The sequence below is a fragment of the Ailuropoda melanoleuca genome, chromosome 5 (genome assembly GCF_002007445.2).
Source record: "Ailuropoda melanoleuca isolate Jingjing chromosome 5, ASM200744v2, whole genome shotgun sequence".
Taxonomy (NCBI): domain Eukaryota; kingdom Metazoa; phylum Chordata; class Mammalia; order Carnivora; family Ursidae; genus Ailuropoda; species Ailuropoda melanoleuca.
The window spans coordinates 112,219,233-112,236,430 of NC_048222.1; the positions used below are offsets into that span (position 1 = coordinate 112,219,233).

General features: G+C 40.7%; 1 protein-coding gene across 8 annotated transcripts in view; it reads left to right on the forward strand.

Moving 5' to 3' along the window:
• INPP4B (inositol polyphosphate-4-phosphatase type II B) overlaps positions 1-17,198 on the forward strand; it is a 753,420-nt gene that overhangs the window by 488,847 nt on the left and 247,375 nt on the right. For all 8 annotated transcript variants that reach the window (XM_034661577.1, XM_034661575.1, XM_034661579.1 and 5 more), the window contains one exon: positions 11,801-11,851. In XM_034661577.1, the coding sequence (XP_034517468.1) occupies positions 11,801-11,851 (51 nt within the window). The remainder of the gene's footprint in view (positions 1-11,800; positions 11,852-17,198) is intronic.

Here is a 17,198-nt window from a genome sequence, read left to right on the forward strand (position 1 = left end):
AATAGACATGTGCCTGTGTTGATATTACTGTTCTCTGTCTAATGGCTTGTTCATTAACTCATGGCTGTGGTCTTAATTGGGGGCTGTTAATACGTAAGGATGGTGTTTTTGAGTCTGGCAATGTGATAAATTGTGTCTGTTTCTATTCCCCGAGGCTAATAGATTTTTGGCTTTTAAAACTCTCATTAAGCAGCCCTAGGGAAGACAATTAAAGTCACCATCAGTCTGGGTTCAGAAGAGAGGCACACTGCAGTGCGAGGGGCGCAGACTTTGGAAGACTTTGCAACCATTTAAAGTCTGATCTGCAGCTTGTTGTTGAAGTGACCCTAGGCAAATTAATCCAGTTTTCTGAAACTAAGTTTCCTTACCTGTAAAAATGGGCAAAACAATAACAATACAACACAGAACTGCAGAAATTAAATGAGATAGTACAAGTAAAAAAAAAATGCACCTCTGAAATAATTAACCCATAGGTCTGGGAAGTATAGTTGTTATTTCCTTCGATTCCATTATCCTTACTTATCAATTTTAAGCTTTACATTATTTCTTTCCAGGGTAGAAAGTTTCTAGGTTAGCTCATACTTAATCCAGGTCTATTTCTGGGATCAAGAGATCAGTTCTGGTGACTTTTTGCACTTTTCAGAATGACAGCACATTTTTTAAATTTTTATTTATTTTTATTTTTTTGTATATTTGGGATAGTAGAGAAGAAGAGGAAGGGTGATGGAAGGAGGAAGTAGTAACGGAGGTTTGACCTGACAAACAGCTGTTAGTATGGATACATGATGTTTGAATTGCACTGTATGTATTGAGATGATCATTATAGCCTCCTGGGGGGCTCTGGAAGCCAGTAGGAATGAAGGTCTCAACTGAGAATGAGCAATTGTTTAGCAAATTATCAGTTAATGTGTTTGGTGCCTGTAATGCCTTTTAATTTTTATAGTGCAAGGAGTTCCTTTATTCTTTATTTCTATCTTAAAAATATCCAAACATCTTAACACTTAAAATTTGATACTTTAAAAAAAAAGTGTGTGGCCTTATATCCCACAGCTCTTTGGAGGTTTATCCCTTTTGCTTTAAGTAAGTGCCCAGGATCGGACTTGACTCAGGTGCAGTAGAGAAGCCTGATGGGATCCGAACAGCGCTGCCTCTCCCAGCCTGGTGTCCCTTTCTGGAAGATCCAGAAGAATATGATAGGCAGAGGGTCCTACTTTCAGAACAGCAGTAGAGAGACCTCTTTAGACTTCCTTGAAACTAGACCTGAGTTTCAGCATCTCATATTTTCATCAGAGCGTGTATCTTTCCAACAGCCTCTGACAAAGGAAAAGAATGTCTAAAGATATTTCTCCGTTCAGTATTTTTTCACCTGCCTGTAATAGATCTCTGTAATAGTTGGAAAGGGAAATGGAATAAAATGTGGTAATGGCAGGGATACTCAGAGTTATGTGACTCTGGGGCTACATTTGCAGTCACCATTAACCCGAAGAACCACATGACTCCTGTATGACTGGTAGAATTTAGTATAATGGTGCATTCATATGGCGAAATTAGAAGTCTTAAAGAGCCACCAATTAAACATAAAGGGACCCGTGTGACTAGAGAGCTGTGGTGTGAACATCCGTGCCTTAGAGAACTCTAGGACTAGATGCATCCAAACTAAAAGAGTGCTTGTATTTGTCTTACTATTATTTCCTTTAGGCTTAGAAACTGATAGAATGTTCTTGTGCACACAATTTTGTATGTCTTTCTAAGATTTATGTATTTATTTTAGAGGGAGGATGAGGGCAAGTGCATGGATGNGAGTGCTTGTATTTGTCTTACTATTATTTCCTTTAGGCTTAGAAGCTGATAGAATGTTCTTGTGAACACAATTTTGTATGTCTTTCTAAGATTTATGTATTTATTTTAGAGGGAGGATGAGGGCAAGTGCATGGATGGGGGAGGGGCAGAGGGAGAGGGAGAGAATCCTCAAGCAAACTCCATGCTGAGGCTCAATCCCAGGATCCTGAGATCATGACCTGAGCTAAACCCAGGAGTCCAATGCTTAACTGACTGAACACCCAGACACCTCTAATATGTGAAAGTTGATCACATTTACCTAGTAAAGACCAAGACAACATGTCACACTCAATAATTATTGGATTATTTTTGGATAGTGGTCAGGCTTCAGGGTAAACTCTGTTTTTACTAGGAAAATTACCTATAATAATGCATTTGTAACTGGTTTACCAAAGACTTCACTCAATAGACCAACATGCAATGGCATTTCTCCCTCCTCCAATCATATTTAACTATGCTCTGTTGAATATCACTTTTTATCTCTTAACCACACGTTTGGTAGATTCCTTAAATTTCCAATAACTTTCAGATGTTAAAAAGTTCAGTTTGGGTAGGATGTGGAGGGTGGGGCAAGCAGTGCTTCCCCTGACACTACCTAGAAACAAGCCGGACATATTACGACAATTACCTTCGAGTGCATCATCAAGCCAGCTGTGAAAGTAATAACGAGATAAACTAAAATCGCAGAGAAAGGGGAGCCTTTGGAGTTGAGCTCTCAGGAGCCTGTGATTTTTCCTCTTTCTGCATTTGCTGATTCTGAGAGTAAGCTGAACACGCCTTTGCCTGGACACAGGGCTGCTGCTGCTTGGAGAGAGAAAGATCAGTACAACTCTCAGTGCTTACGTTGGAGGAAGTAAGAAACTGAGACTTCATCAGCTTCGAGTCAATGAACATTTTTTCTCAGAAGAGACTTGCTGAATTCTGAGCTTTGCAGGAGGCTAAAGAGCCAGGCCAAAGTCTTATAAAAAGCCGAGTGAAACCTCCCACCGTTCACAGTGCTTAGGAAACAGGGAGAGAGNCACGCCTTTGCCTGGACACAGGGCTGCTGCTGCGTGGAGAGAGAAAGATCAGTACAACTCTCAGTGCTTATGTTGGAGGAAGTAAGAAACTGAGACTTCATCAGCTTCGAGTCAATGAACATTTTTTCTCAGAAGAGACTTGCTGAATTCTGAGCTTTGCAGGAGGCTAAAGAGCCAGGCCAAAGTCTTATAAAAAGCCGAGTGAAACCTCCCACCGTTCACAGTGCTTAGGAAACAGGGAGAGAGACAGGCAAGAGAGAAAGCCCTAGAGGGAGTGGTGGGGAATTGACACTGAGGGACTAAAAAGCTCTTTTTCACCTGCGGGCGTTTACAGATTGTCCCCGTAGCTAGAAGTCAGAGCATCAAGGCTTTTCTTAACACAAGGTGGCAGCTGGCAGAGAGAGAACCCAGCAGAGATTTTGGTTTTCATGTGTAGCTGAAATGACAAATTTAGAGACCAAAGGGGACTCAAACTCATGGCTGCTCTGCCCCTAAAGACATTTGCCAGACTTTGAAGCCGAATGGGGCACAGTGCAAAAGAGGTACGCAGAGACCTCTGAGAATCTCTAGCATTCCTTTAGGGTTAAGGGCCAAAGATCCCTCAACCAGAGGTTCTTGGTTGAAAGTCCTGGTTGGGGAGGGGTATCATACCCTCTACGACATGGGTAGACCGAGTATCTCCGTTAGCTCGCTAGAGCTGCTGTAAGTAACTGCCACAGACTGTATGGCTTAAACAACAGAAATTTATTTTCTTGAAATACCGGAATCTGGAAGTCCAAGATCAAAGTATTGGCAGGGAAAAATTCTTCTAAGGCCTCTCTCCTTGCCTTGATCAAAGTATTGGCAGGGAAAAATTCTTCTGAGGCCTCTCTCCTTGCCTTGCAAATGGCCGCCCTCTTGCCGGCTCTTCTCATGGTCATCCCTTCGTTTTCACACCCCTTCTGTCTCTACCTCTTCTTATCAGGACACCAACCATGTTGCGCTAGGGCCCCACTCTAATGGCTTCCTTTTAACTTAATCACCCTATCTCCAAATACAATCACATTCTGAGGTACTGGTGGTTAGGGCTTCAACATATGAATTTGAGATTAGGGTTTTGTGGGGGGGCGTGGTGAAGGGCTTAGAGAAGCGGAGATTCAGCCCACAGCACTGAGTCTTAAGGAGAATTCCAGCTGAGCTCTGTTCTAAGTCGGCCCCTGACTTGATAATGAGAGCAATCCTTTCTCCACTTGCATAAGAAAGGAAAGAGCATCCCTGATAGAAAATATTATCTGGAACTTTTACCGATACTTGACATTTAAAGAAAAAAACAATACTAAATACTTTCATAACCGAAGAATAAACCCCATTCCTTATCTCAAGCATGTTTATGTGCAAATGACTGTCTACCATTCTCATCTGTGACCTATTTCCATCATAAGCACTCTTCTAGACCAGACTTTCTCACACGTGAACATGCATATTAATTACTCGGGCACTTTATTAAAATGAAGACTGATGTGGTATGTTTGAAGTGAGCCTGAGATTCTGCATTTCTATAACACATTTTAAAGGACAGTCCTCAGACCATCCTGACCAGCTGCAGACCAGTAGGTAATGCATATGCATATGAAGTTTAAGAAACGTTGCCTGATAATGTCTAAGACCTCTTCCAGCTCTGAGAGTCTGTTAATTTAAAAAAAAAAAAAAAATTGTTTTCCAAGAGTGCCTTATTGCATTGACTGACCATTGCCTACTCCATTTTTTGCAAACTGTCATAGGATTTGGACCTAGTTTATAAGGCTCACACTCAAAGCAATCTCATTTCTTTTAGAGCAGTAGTTCATAACTTTGTGCATTGGAATTAAGTGGGGAGTGAGCCTTCAAAAATACTGATGCCTAAATCTTCCCTCAGAAATTCTGATTTAATCATTTTAGAACGTGGCCTGGAAACTGGCATTAAAAAATATTCCAGAGGATTCTAATGTATTGTCAAGATTAAGAACAGTTGCTTTAAGATAGCACTTTTTTCACCCCACTAAAAATAGTACTGGGCCTATTTTGACCTTTTTTTTTTTTTTAAACCAGGCTAGTTTCCAACATAAGTAATTAAATACTAATCATGGCCCACCTGCAAAAGAAATTAGGTTTTATCCATTGTTGACAATTGAAAGAATTTTTCTCAGGAATTTTTTAATCACTTGGAGCCGTATAGTTGTTCTTCATAGACTAGGAATGTGATTTCCATTTTTGCCAGACTCCTCTCCACTCCCTCTTGTCTCTCACACTCAGCCCACTCCTTTCATTAACTTAATCTGTTTGGAGCCTTTGGGTAGGTGAGTTTGCAACACTATCTCTACAACACTAATTAGTAAAATAGTAAGCTAGAGATTAAACATGTCTAAGGAGAAAATTTAAGTGTACCCCCCAGGGATATTTTGTATAAAATTTTCACATCACAGAGTTGGTTTTCCTAGGTTCACTATAAGATCCCTTCCATCTCTAAGGTTCTGCGGTATGAATCATTTCGGTTCGTACATGGATCATTTTCTCTATCCACAACAAAATTTAAACAGTTGGAAAGTCAACATCTAAGAGTGGCTGATAAGTTTACACAATCGAAGATGCTCAGCAATTGTTATTATATGTCTTGACCCTAGCCATGCTATCATTACTGCCTCTGGGTGAGAGACACCTTGTCTTCTTAAATTTCTGAGATTGCCAGTGTTTATAATAGTCACTGGATCACAATAAGTAGTTAATGCAAGTCTGCTGACATTAAAGGAGTGAATTAGGATTTAATATGAGCTATTTTGCTTTATTTCTTCATTGACTTAAATGGAATCCAAATTTTTATTTAAAATAAATGGAGGGTCTAAATTATGCTAGCTGCTGAAACAAATGTAAACATCCAAATTTCAGTGTTTTAGCACAGTGGAAGTTTATTTCTTGACCACTGTGGTAGGCAGAATTCTCCAGTGGCTCCAGGATTGCTGCCCCATGTTGTACACGTTCAGCATAGTCCCTGGACACACTTCTGTGATTAGGTTAAAGTTGCCTAAGAAAGGGAGATTATCTGGGGGAGAGTCTGTCCTAATGAGGTAAGCCTTTAAAAGAGAGTGGATCCTGAAGCCAGAGATCTGAAGTGTGAGAAGAATTTGGTGCAAAGTAGATTCTCGGTTGCTGGATTTGAAGCTGGAGGAAGCCACATGGCCTAGAATAAGGGTGGCCTTCAGGAGTTTATAACAGCTCCCAGATGACAGTCATCAAGGCAATGGGAACGTTGGTCCTAGAGCTGCAAGGAACTGAATTCTGCTCACAGCCCGCAGAAGCTGAAAGCAGACCTTTTCCTAGACAAGCCTCCAGATGAGGATGCAGCCGTGTGAGAGCAGGGCAGAGAAGCCAGCTGCAGGAGGCCTGGGCTGCTCACCGATAGAGTGTGAATTACTTAGTGGGTGTTGTTTTAAACAGCTAAATTCGTGGCAATCTGTTACACAGCCGTGTAACATGCAGTCATGTAATAATCTAATACTGGGAGTGATGCTTGGCAAATGGCTTTCTCTCATGTGCGGCTCTGCAGTCCGCCAAGGGCTATACTCCTTGCAAGGAGAGAGAGAGACAGTGGAGAGGACATACATTATCCACTTCTGAAAAGTCCAGATTGGTCGCAGCAAACATTGCTTACACATATATTTTGTTGGTGAGAACTCGTTACATGGCTAGCTCTCAATACAAGGCAGCCTAGGAATATAGTCCTAACCGAGCAGTGTCCTCCCCAAAATTAATATTGGAAGGGGGATAGCCATTTATGTCCCACTCAGGTTTTCATGTGTTTGAATTTGAAGGCAGTTCGATGTCTTGTTCCAAGTGGAACAAGTAAACGTGATGAAATTATATATTGTAATTTGAGAAACATAGAGAATTAGAGTAACATTTTTATTAGGGATAAAAAGGATGCACTTCAATGACACATTCATTATCAGAGGCCCCATCAGATGTGACAGTGGTCTTAGAAGAAGGTCTGGGCCCTTTCCCTGACTGGAGCACTGTTGCAACACCATCCCCTCTGCCTTCCAGCCGAGCCCTTCCAAGGAAAAGTTGCTCCTTCTTCACCGACCAGTGAGGAGATGCACTTGTGCAAGGCCCAGGCATGGACACCCTGGTGCACAGAGTCATGGCAGCCTGGCCTTCACCTTCTCTGGATCTGGATACTCAATGATGCCTTTTCACCTGTGAAGAATACAGCAGTCCCCACCATCCTCTTATGCTCCGGGCAGCGGTGCCCATGCTCTTTGTAAAAGGCTGACCAGTATAAGGAGTGTTTCTCCACGGATTAGGGCATTCATCATTGCAGGGGGGGCTTCTTGCTTGGGAACCATTAAAGTTTATGAACTAGTCTATAGGGACTTTATGAAAAATTGAGTATAAGTCACTATATGTTACCTAGGATTATTTTTTTCGTTTTTTAAGGTAAATTTCATATCTAGACATTTGAGCTTATGAAAAAAGAAATGAATTGGTTTTACAAGAAACTTAAGAAATAATTCAAGATGGAATATATAATCTACATGATTACTTCTATTAAGTGATCTTTATTTGATATCATTAAAGTCCAGACAAGAGGAAGTTATAAGAACTTTAAATATGTAGTCAGGCAGACATTCTTATGCTCCAGGAAGGACAGGGGGTGGGGGTATAATAAAGAAAGCCAGGGAGAAGGATTGCTAATAAGACCAAAAAAGGGAAAATGAGTTTCAGAGGGAAGGCCAGTAAATCTCAGGAGGCATGACATTGCCCGTGAACTGGAATATTCCAGATGTTACAGTGACAGCCACTGCTTCATTCCTTCCTCATCAAGAGGCCTCATCTAAATCTGTCCAGGGTTTTGTCTTTGTTTTTTGTTGTGTGTGTGTGTGTGTTTTTTCCAGTGACATATTTCTCCAGCCTTTCCTATTACCTGTCTCTATCCTCCTCTTTTTCCTTTGTCTCCTCCCTCCTCCTTTTCCCTTTCTATTTCTCCCTTCCCCCCTCATTTCCTCTCTTTCTTCTTTCCTTTTCTGTCACTCCCCCACTTTCTTCCCTCTCAGTGTCAGGTCCTTTTCCAAGTGCTAAAAAGATGTACTACAACAACCTGTGAGGTCTGTTATTAACCCTATGCTAAAGATAAGTAACATAAAGACAAAAGGCAACTGGCATAAAGAGGTTAAATAATCCTCCCACTATGACTCAGGGCAGATTTGGGACCTTCAAGGGGCTCCGATAATGTCATTCCTCTACTCAAATGTTTTACGTGATTTCCTATCACCTATCAATTGCATAAAGCCCCAGCTCTATAACATGATAGATAGCAAATGGCTCCAACCTCTCTCCCCAAGCATATTTAACTCTTGCCATTTCCCTGAAGGACCCCCTGTTATGCTATTATCAGAATACTCACTTTTTCCCAAACACAAATGGTCTTTTACAACTCCATCACACATGCCCATTATATAACACCCTGTTTGCTTTGTCATGATCTTCCTTGCCTCAAACTCCTACTCATCCTTCAAAACCCAGACTACTTATTCTTTGAAGCCTTTCCTGACATTCACAGTCTGAATTATTCCTTACTCTGAATGCCCACAGAAAAATGTTCATATTTCCATAATGGCATGTATTACGTTGTACTGGATTTATTCATATATTTGTCCCACCCACTAGTCTCTGAAGTCTCAAAGAGAAGGAATGGGACCTTATTTACTGGCAAACCCAGTGCTTGCCACCTAGTATGTGTTGACTATAATGAAGGATATATATTATGCAAGAAAAAACATCATCAATGTGTAACCTATATGCCACACATTTGTAGCATTGACCTTAAATACAAAAGTTTTAGACCTATACATACAGACTATCTTAAACAAATGTTTCATAAGAAAGTCTGACTTTAGAAAATTTAAAATTGGTTTACAAAAGTTTTGTTTTTTCAATTCCTCTAAATCAGGAGCTCTGCTAGCATTTTAAGCATGCCTTCCTTGATTTAAGAAAATGTGACATACACGTACTTTTTAAAAATACTTGTATTATGTAAAGGGAAATTCATTCTCTATCTCTCTCTTCTTCACACATGTACACACATTGGAAATGGCAAACTAGTCCCTGAATATCTTTAGATTTTTTCATAGTATACAACTTTAGGTTAAGAATCTTTTTTTTCCTCCCTCTGTAACAGTTTATTTATAAGGAATAAGTGTTCTACTGATAAAATCAGTATAAATTTAATGACCATATTGCAGTAATTGTCAATATTATTCTACCGTATTTAATATTATATCCAACATTATATCACACAACATTTTATCACTATATTATATCATATCATTATATATCTGTGTATAAAGTATATATAAAGATATATATACACATCATGCTTTCCTGTATATGTTGACCTCCACCAGTGTCTGACTTCTTTCACTTTATTTCTAAGTTTAAGCATATCCCTTTGGATAACGTTATTTAGATGGCAAATATTTTCTTAAAATGATGCATAAACATATATATGTGTGTGTGAATGGGTTGCATGTGTGTGAATATATATTCATGATATATATAGCCTATTCTAATATATATTAGATATACATGTGTACACTATATATGTTCACGTTATATGTACACTTTATATATTTCATATATAGTGTGTGTGTGTATACAATAGGCCCCTGAATCCATGGGGATACTTCAAGACCCCCCCCCAGTAGATGCCTGAAACCACAGATAATACCAAACCCTACATATACTATGTTTTTTTCTTATACATACATACCTATAGTAAAGTTTAATTTATAAATAAGGCACGATAAGAGTTTAACAAAAACTAGTAACAAAATATAATAATTATAACGATATACAATATACACAGTATATGGTTATAATTATTATATTTTATTGCTAGTTTTATTACAAATAAAAGTTATGTGCATGTGGTCTCTCTCTGAAAACATCTTATTATACTAACTCTTCTTATGATGATGTGAGATGATAAAATGTCTGTGTGCTGAGATGAAGTGAGAGGAATGACATGGGCGTTGTGATGGAGCTTTACGTTGGCATTGACCTTCTGATGATACGGAAGCATAAGGAGGGTCCTCTGCTTGCAGAGAAGGGTGGTTGACTGTGGGTAATAATGAAACCATGGAAAACGAAACTGTGGATAAGGGGGAGGACTAGTCTCTCTCTATATATATTTCTCTCTGGTTTCTACTTCAAAATCACACAGAAAATCTTTGTTTTTCTCTGTAGTTTCAAACCCAGTGTCCTACCTAAACATGTATAGAGGGAGAGACAGACAGAGAGAGAGAGAGAGACAGAGAGAAAGTATATAGTCTGTGTGGGGGGAGGGGTGGCTGTGCATGTGTGAGAGAGAGATCGATCATACGTATGCACACACTATATGGTCCATTACGGTCCCCTGTTAATACATAGATTCCTCATCCTTTGAGGCCAGCTAATGATTTTTCAGATAATGAGACTGAATGGTACCTCTGAACATTCTGGACCAAAGAACATTAATGCAGCTTCCACACTGCAAATGCTCTTAGCTGGTGAGCGCTCTGTCATGAAATCCTGAGTTGAGTGTGTTCTGCAAATTGTGTTGTTTACTCTGTTGGGATCTCTCCTGTCATTTATTTTGTGCTCTGGTGAACAATTTTGAGTCATAATGACTGACAAATTGTGCAAGTGATAGCCCTGGATCTGTCATAAAGACACAAAGAAAGAGCATTAAGCTGGAAGTTAAAATGCACTGTTTTACCCATGGCTTGAGGCTTTTGCCAAGGAAATGGAAACCGTGTTAAAGATTAGTAGGCCCTTAGGAGATAGTTCAAGTCTTTTGACATTATGAGCATCCCTTCAATTGGGGAGAATTGACCAGGTATGGTCAGGTATGTCAGGACTTAAAGGATTTCAAGAGAATTATGATTGACGGTGTTGCACCCCCAAAGGGATTTTGTGAAAATGACCCCCTAAAATATTGATCTCTTGTGTTTCGAGGGTTCCTCTCTTCCATCCCTCCCCCCTTTCCTCTGCTCTCCAGTTAGAGCATGCTTGTCTGGTGCCCCGTATTCATTTAACTTCCTTATCTAATCCCTACTTCAAATTAAGATATACTAGATTTAGGTGTTCTGTGTTTCTTGCTTTTACTAGCTTTTTCTTAAGTGAGAAAGATCGTCGTGATTTCTTTTCATTTGAAACATTTTTTTCTTAAATAGAGAAACATCGACTCAGCTGTACATTAGAATCAATATCTGGGGGCAGGAGAGAGCACCAGGAGTTTGAAGGTCCCCAGGTGGCTCTAATGCACAGCCAGGATTAAGGATCCCTGCTCAGTAGAAGATATATGTCTACTTATCATCTAAGGAGTTGATATTTCACTTGGAACACTTTCAAACGTATGAAAAGCTTCCCCAGATGACTGATTATTTTACATTATTTCCCTCTCCCCCAGTTGAGAATTAGTTTTCAAATGAATTTAGATAATGGTATCTGACAATTTGGCCCAGAACTCTCAAGTGGGAGGGATATCCTATAAAGACTGTGGGTTTTGGTGCTCATTTGGAGAATAAATATTTATGGAGCTTGCATGGAATGACTTTCTCTATACCAACTCTCTCCTTCCCCTTAAATATTGGATGAGGGCTGCTTTTTGAGGAGATTAAAGGTGCTTCACCTTAAGCCCAGCTATCTCTGTATTTGAGGAGGGGTGATGGGGTGAGGACCCGGCGGTTCTGTCTACTTAGGAAAATCAGGAAGCTTAGCGATGATAAAAGGGCAGCTTTGGGTGCTATAGCAGGTGGCCTTCAGTAATGATTAACCCCAGAGTCTGAATTGACGGCTGATGACGGAAAATGACACCCAGCACCTGTGTGAAGCTTCGGCACTGGTTTCCATTTCAAAATCACACAGAGCATGTTTGTTTTTCTCTATAGGTTCGAACCAGTGTCCTACCTGAACATAAGGATCCCCTGCCGGAGGTTGGGGTAAGTGTTTCTTATGTTTCCAAGAGGCACACATACCACTTCTAAGTTAATCGTTTGGACTTCCGCTGGCCTTCTGTTGTCTGACAACTGACAAAGGAAATTGAGTTAAATTAACAGGGTGTGACTTTGCAAGGGGACACCGTCACATATTTGGCGAATTATATGGCATTCATTCCTGTCTCTTGAAAATCACCCTCCAATGAATTCATATTTAGTTGCCCTGGCTTGAGATGAGTCTAGAAATCGCCCTGCAGGTAGCCGAGAAGCAGTTCGGAGCAGTGTTCCTGCACCGACGGAAATTGGGAAAGCTGGGAAATTGCAGGTGTGAGCCATAGCCCTTCAGGAAGGAGGCAGAGAACTAAGTAGGCGTGGGACTGTGCTGTTTTCCGCTTCCTGCCGCTTCAACCCCGTAATGCGGGTCAAACCAGAGGGTGCCGCCAAAGCGCAGTCCGGTGTTGGAACAGCCTGCAAAGGTTTTCCTGCTGCGTCAGAACCATCACATGTGCGGCTTTTAGGAATGGGAAGAGCAGGAAGAGAATAACGTGCTTTTTGCTTGGATCAGCCTGGAGTAGGTGGTGGCAACTCCCGAGGGAGAGCCCAGCAGGCTGAGTCCCTGGGATCCATGCGGAGAGGATGAAAAAGCCTAGATGTAAGTTGGGTCTAAAGAGGCCACGGGACTGAGCCAACTGAAAGGCTTATGAGAAGTTCCCAGCCATCCCCTAGGCAGTTGACAGCCTTCTTCTAGTTGATGTATGGAGCAGTGTCCTATGTACCGGTTATTCCGTCATTGGCAAAGGCCACCATCTGAGCCTGCCAAGAGAGCCCTCAAATCTACGCACCGAAGCGTGGGTTGAATTGACTGAGAAGAATGTCAGCCATCTCTGCATCTGATCGTAAAGGAGAAGGAAAAGGGCACTTTGTGATCTCCCATGCCTATCACGAGCTTCTGGTTTCTTCTTGGGGCCAGGTTGAATAATTCTTTTTGACTCAAACGACTCTTCATGCTTTCTCTCCTGCCTGTGCCTTCAAACTTCTTCTGCCTTTAGCTTATTTTCTCCAAAGGGACCAGCAAGTTCTTTCCAGCCTCAGGCCCTTCACTGCTGCGGGCGATAGGAACCTTCCCCTGCCCAGCGCTGCTCCCGCCTAACTCCCTCCCCCTGCTCAGGGTTCAGGGCCCAGGGCCCAGGGCTCTGACCACCCTAGATGTGTTCCTTCAAACTGGAACCTCCCTTGCAAGCTGTCATCACACCCTTCCTACTTCCTTTTGAAATTGGTAACTATTAACTTAATGCATTACTTTATAAGGGATTTTATTTATTTTTTGAGGTTTGAGAAAGATGAGCTAGTCTAATTTTTTTCCTCCTCAAACTGCTCATCCTCACAGCTGCTCAGTGTTAAATCCCCCTTGCTTGAAGCTTTGATGACATCTTGGCCAAACTCTGTAAATTTCCATTTTTTCTCTCATTCGAGTTCTTGAAATACATCTTATTCATTTTAAAATTTGAGTTTCTTCCCTGATTTTAAATTGTTTTCTTCCCCCCTCTCCTCCCATCATCTCTCACTGAAGGGTAGACATCTCTTTTTCTCTAGCAATGTGTACTGCAGAGGGCGGGGGGTGCAGAGTCCGATTTTCACACAGGTCCGGCCCTTTCCTCCTCTTGTTGCTCAATGCTGTGGCAAGGAGAAAGGAATGGGGAGAGGTTCCTTCCATGCCTGCCCGCGGTGCGGGTGTGCTTCCCTCTCTGCTGGTTTTGGTATTGCTCGGGCTAACTGTCTGTCAGCTTGTAGCAGACATTGAAACGCTGTCCCTGTTAGGAGCATAGCTGTAGGTATCTCTGGAGACCATGTAGACTCCTTCCTGTGGCATATTCGCCTACCATGGGGAATCTGGTCCTGGCTTGACCCTCTCCACTGCCCAGGCTCACCCTGCACTCTCTTGCTGCTGAGACCTCCTTTTCCACAGCATGTGATGCATGTTTGGCCACTATCAGGGCTGTTTGGTGCCATGAAAGGCACATGTATTTGCCCTGACACACAGGAGAGATGCAGGCTGCCCACTGCTGTTTCCTCCTCGGCTCAGCTGTCTCTCTGTGGACACTTTCTACAAGCCCTGCCAGCATCAGGGGCTAGATGGTCATTAATTTTCAAAGGAGAGACAATCTCCAGTCCCCAGTACAGTGGAACTAAAGATGGTTTGAACACTCCCAAGCTTTATAATTGATTTTTTGGGACCAGATTCCTCCAACTTTGAGGTGTCTTCCTGAATGTGATATAACAAAGAGATTAGCCCCATTTCCTAAATAATGCATCTCCCGAAATGCTCACCTTCCCTCTCTTCTAACACTACCTTTATATCAACTGGGTGGGTGTGTCATGGTTATTAATAGGCTAGTTTCTCTAAATTGGCTTCCTTTTTTTTTTTTAAGATTAATTTATTTGAGAGAGAGAGAGCACGTGTGCATGAACGGAGGTAGGGGCAGAGGGAGAGAATCTCAAGCAGACTCCAGGAGCTGAGCGCAGAGCCTGACATGGGGCTCCATCTCACAACCCTGAGATCGTGACCTGAGCCGAAATCAAGAGTCAGAAGCTTAACTGACTGAGCCACCCAAGCGCCCCATGAGTTAATTTTTAAAAGTCAAATACCCATAGTTACATAGTCCTTATTGGGTTTTTTTAAGCTTTAATACCGAACACAGATTGTGTTTAATGCAATTTTGTAATTGAAAAGTTTATAACATTAGAGTCAATTGAAAACAGCTTCAAAGTAATTACTGGAAAAAAAAAAAAGCCAGTATCCTTAATGATAGGACAATTTGAGACATTTAAACATATCACTTTCTCAACTATATTCCAATTGGGATTGGTTGAGAGATCCCCAGGAGTCAAAGGTCTGTAAACGATAGCCTGCGGGTCAAGTTCAGCGTCTGTTCTGGATGCGTTCGTTTGTGTATTGTCTATGGCTATTTTCCCACTCTCATAGCAGAGAGATCATGACCTGAGCTGAAATCAGGAGTCAGACACTTAACCGACTGAGCCGCCCAGGTGCCCCTAAATTGGGTTTTTTTAGGCATTGTGAGAGTTTGCTAGCTCCAAGCACTAGAGGTTCTCTGAACTGATACCATGGTGCCTTTGGTGTATTGTCTTTGACAAAGACTCAGCTATAATTCCTGGGTCAAAAGAAAATTCTCAATTGACATTCTGTGACATATCTATTAGATCAGTTAGGAATCCATTCAGAAGCAAGTAACCTGACAAACAGGGACTTAAAAGTAACAGATTCATTTTTCTCTTGTTAGAAAAAGTTTTGGGGTGATTGCCCAAGGCTCAGCCACTCAAAAAAGACGTAGAGCAACCGGGTTCTATCTACCTTCCCTCTCCTCCTTTGTTAGAGTATCGTCCAGTCTCACCACTGAACCTTCAGAAATCACAGTCCAGGTGGGAAGAAGACTGAAGGACAAAGGGCAGCTGATCTTGTTCCTTCAGTTCTGGGAAACAGTAACTTTTGGGGAAATTTCAATTGGTGTACTGCTATATACCTATCACTAAGAAGACAGGAGTCTCCAGGCAGAAGAGAATCTGGGTCAGTTCCCATTGGAACAAAATCAAGGTGCTCTTAGTAATGAAAAGTGAGCAAAATAGGTGTTAGATATTGGTAACGTCTGCACACTCCTCCTCCAGGTTAAACTTCATGATAGCAAAGAGCCTATTTATTTTATTCACTCTAAAAACCCTAGCTTTGTGCCTGGAAACAAGTAAATTATGATATACATATTGAATGAATTAGAAAGCATACCATGATTTTGGTTTGCCAACCATCTTAAATTTTTTAGAACCATCAGAATGAAAGGGGGGCAGCTAAAAGCAATTGCAATAGTATATAAATTATAATAATATGTAAAAATCTAGTACACTTCATGACACATCAGAACTCAATAAAATAACAATTATATTAAGACCTAAATCTCAAGTATAGTAAGAATGAGCCCAAATAAGAACCAGCCTGCATGCCTTGGCATTCTAATACCCTCAGAGTACGCCATATTCAGGATAGAGAAGAATTGCCACATCTTACACACCTATCGTGTACCCCTGGTTAATATATATCTCATCACTTAATCCTCGAAATATTTCTTTGGACACTACTTAAGGGGTCAGAGAGTTTTAGCTCCTGGCCAAGACTTGGCTCTGCCATTACAACGTGCTAAGGATTCTAGCTCTTGACTACTCTGATTCAAAAAATGAGCTAAAACCTTTATTTATCAATAGTTCAAGTATGTTCTATACATTTCTTTGCATTCTTAAAGCATCTGTTGGATGCACCCAAACCTTTTGTTGATGTCTTAGTGAAGCAGATACCAATCTGTGCTGAGACCTTTTGAGGTATATTCATAGTAAAGATATAATATTTTAATACATGACTTTGCCCTTAAGAGCTTTTTAATCTTTTCTTTATACTGTTTGTCCACTTTTAAGAGANATTGGATGCACCCAACCTTTTGTTGATGTCTTAGTGAAACAGATACCAATCTGTGCTGAGACCTTTTGAGGTATATTCATAGTAAAGATATAATATTTTAATACATGACTTNGTTGGATGCACCCAAACCTTTTGTTGATGTCTTAGTGAAGCAGATACCAATCTGTGCTGAGACCTTTTGAGGTATATTCATAGTAAAGATATAATATTTTAATACATGACTTTGCCCTTAAGAGCTTTTTAATCTTTTCTTTATACTGTTTGTCCACTTTTAAGAGATTTCCTCCCAAGTCTTTTTTTTTTCTTCCAATTTTTTTTCAGTGTGAATAGTGCATGTATCTTCTTTCCCTTCCTATTTTATGAGAAACCGTGTAACCATATCTGTTAGGGTTGACAGTGAAGAAAAAGTACATGGGCTANAACCGTGTAACCATATCTGTTAGGGTTGACAGTGAAGAAAAAGTACATGGGCTATGAAAAAGGGCCTGTCCTGTAAGTTACGTGTAGGAGATGTTATGTATCAGCCTCATGCTATCAACTTCAGCTCTTCCAAGACTTTTCAAACTTGTACAACAGTTTCCTGTATATAGTTTTATAAGAATAGGTCAAAGTATTATTAATATAGTCATTTAACCTCTAAGCCAGCACTTTTCCATGGAAGTATTATGTGTGCCACAAATGTGTGCCACATATGTAATTCTAAATTTTCTAGCAGTCCGTGCTTTTAAAAAATTAAAAAGAAACAGGCAAGATGGATTTTAACAGTTTGTTGAACCCAGTATATACAAAATGTAATCATCGCAAAATGTAATCAATACAAGAAATTATTAATGCTCTATTTCACACTTTTTTTCATACCATGTTGTATAA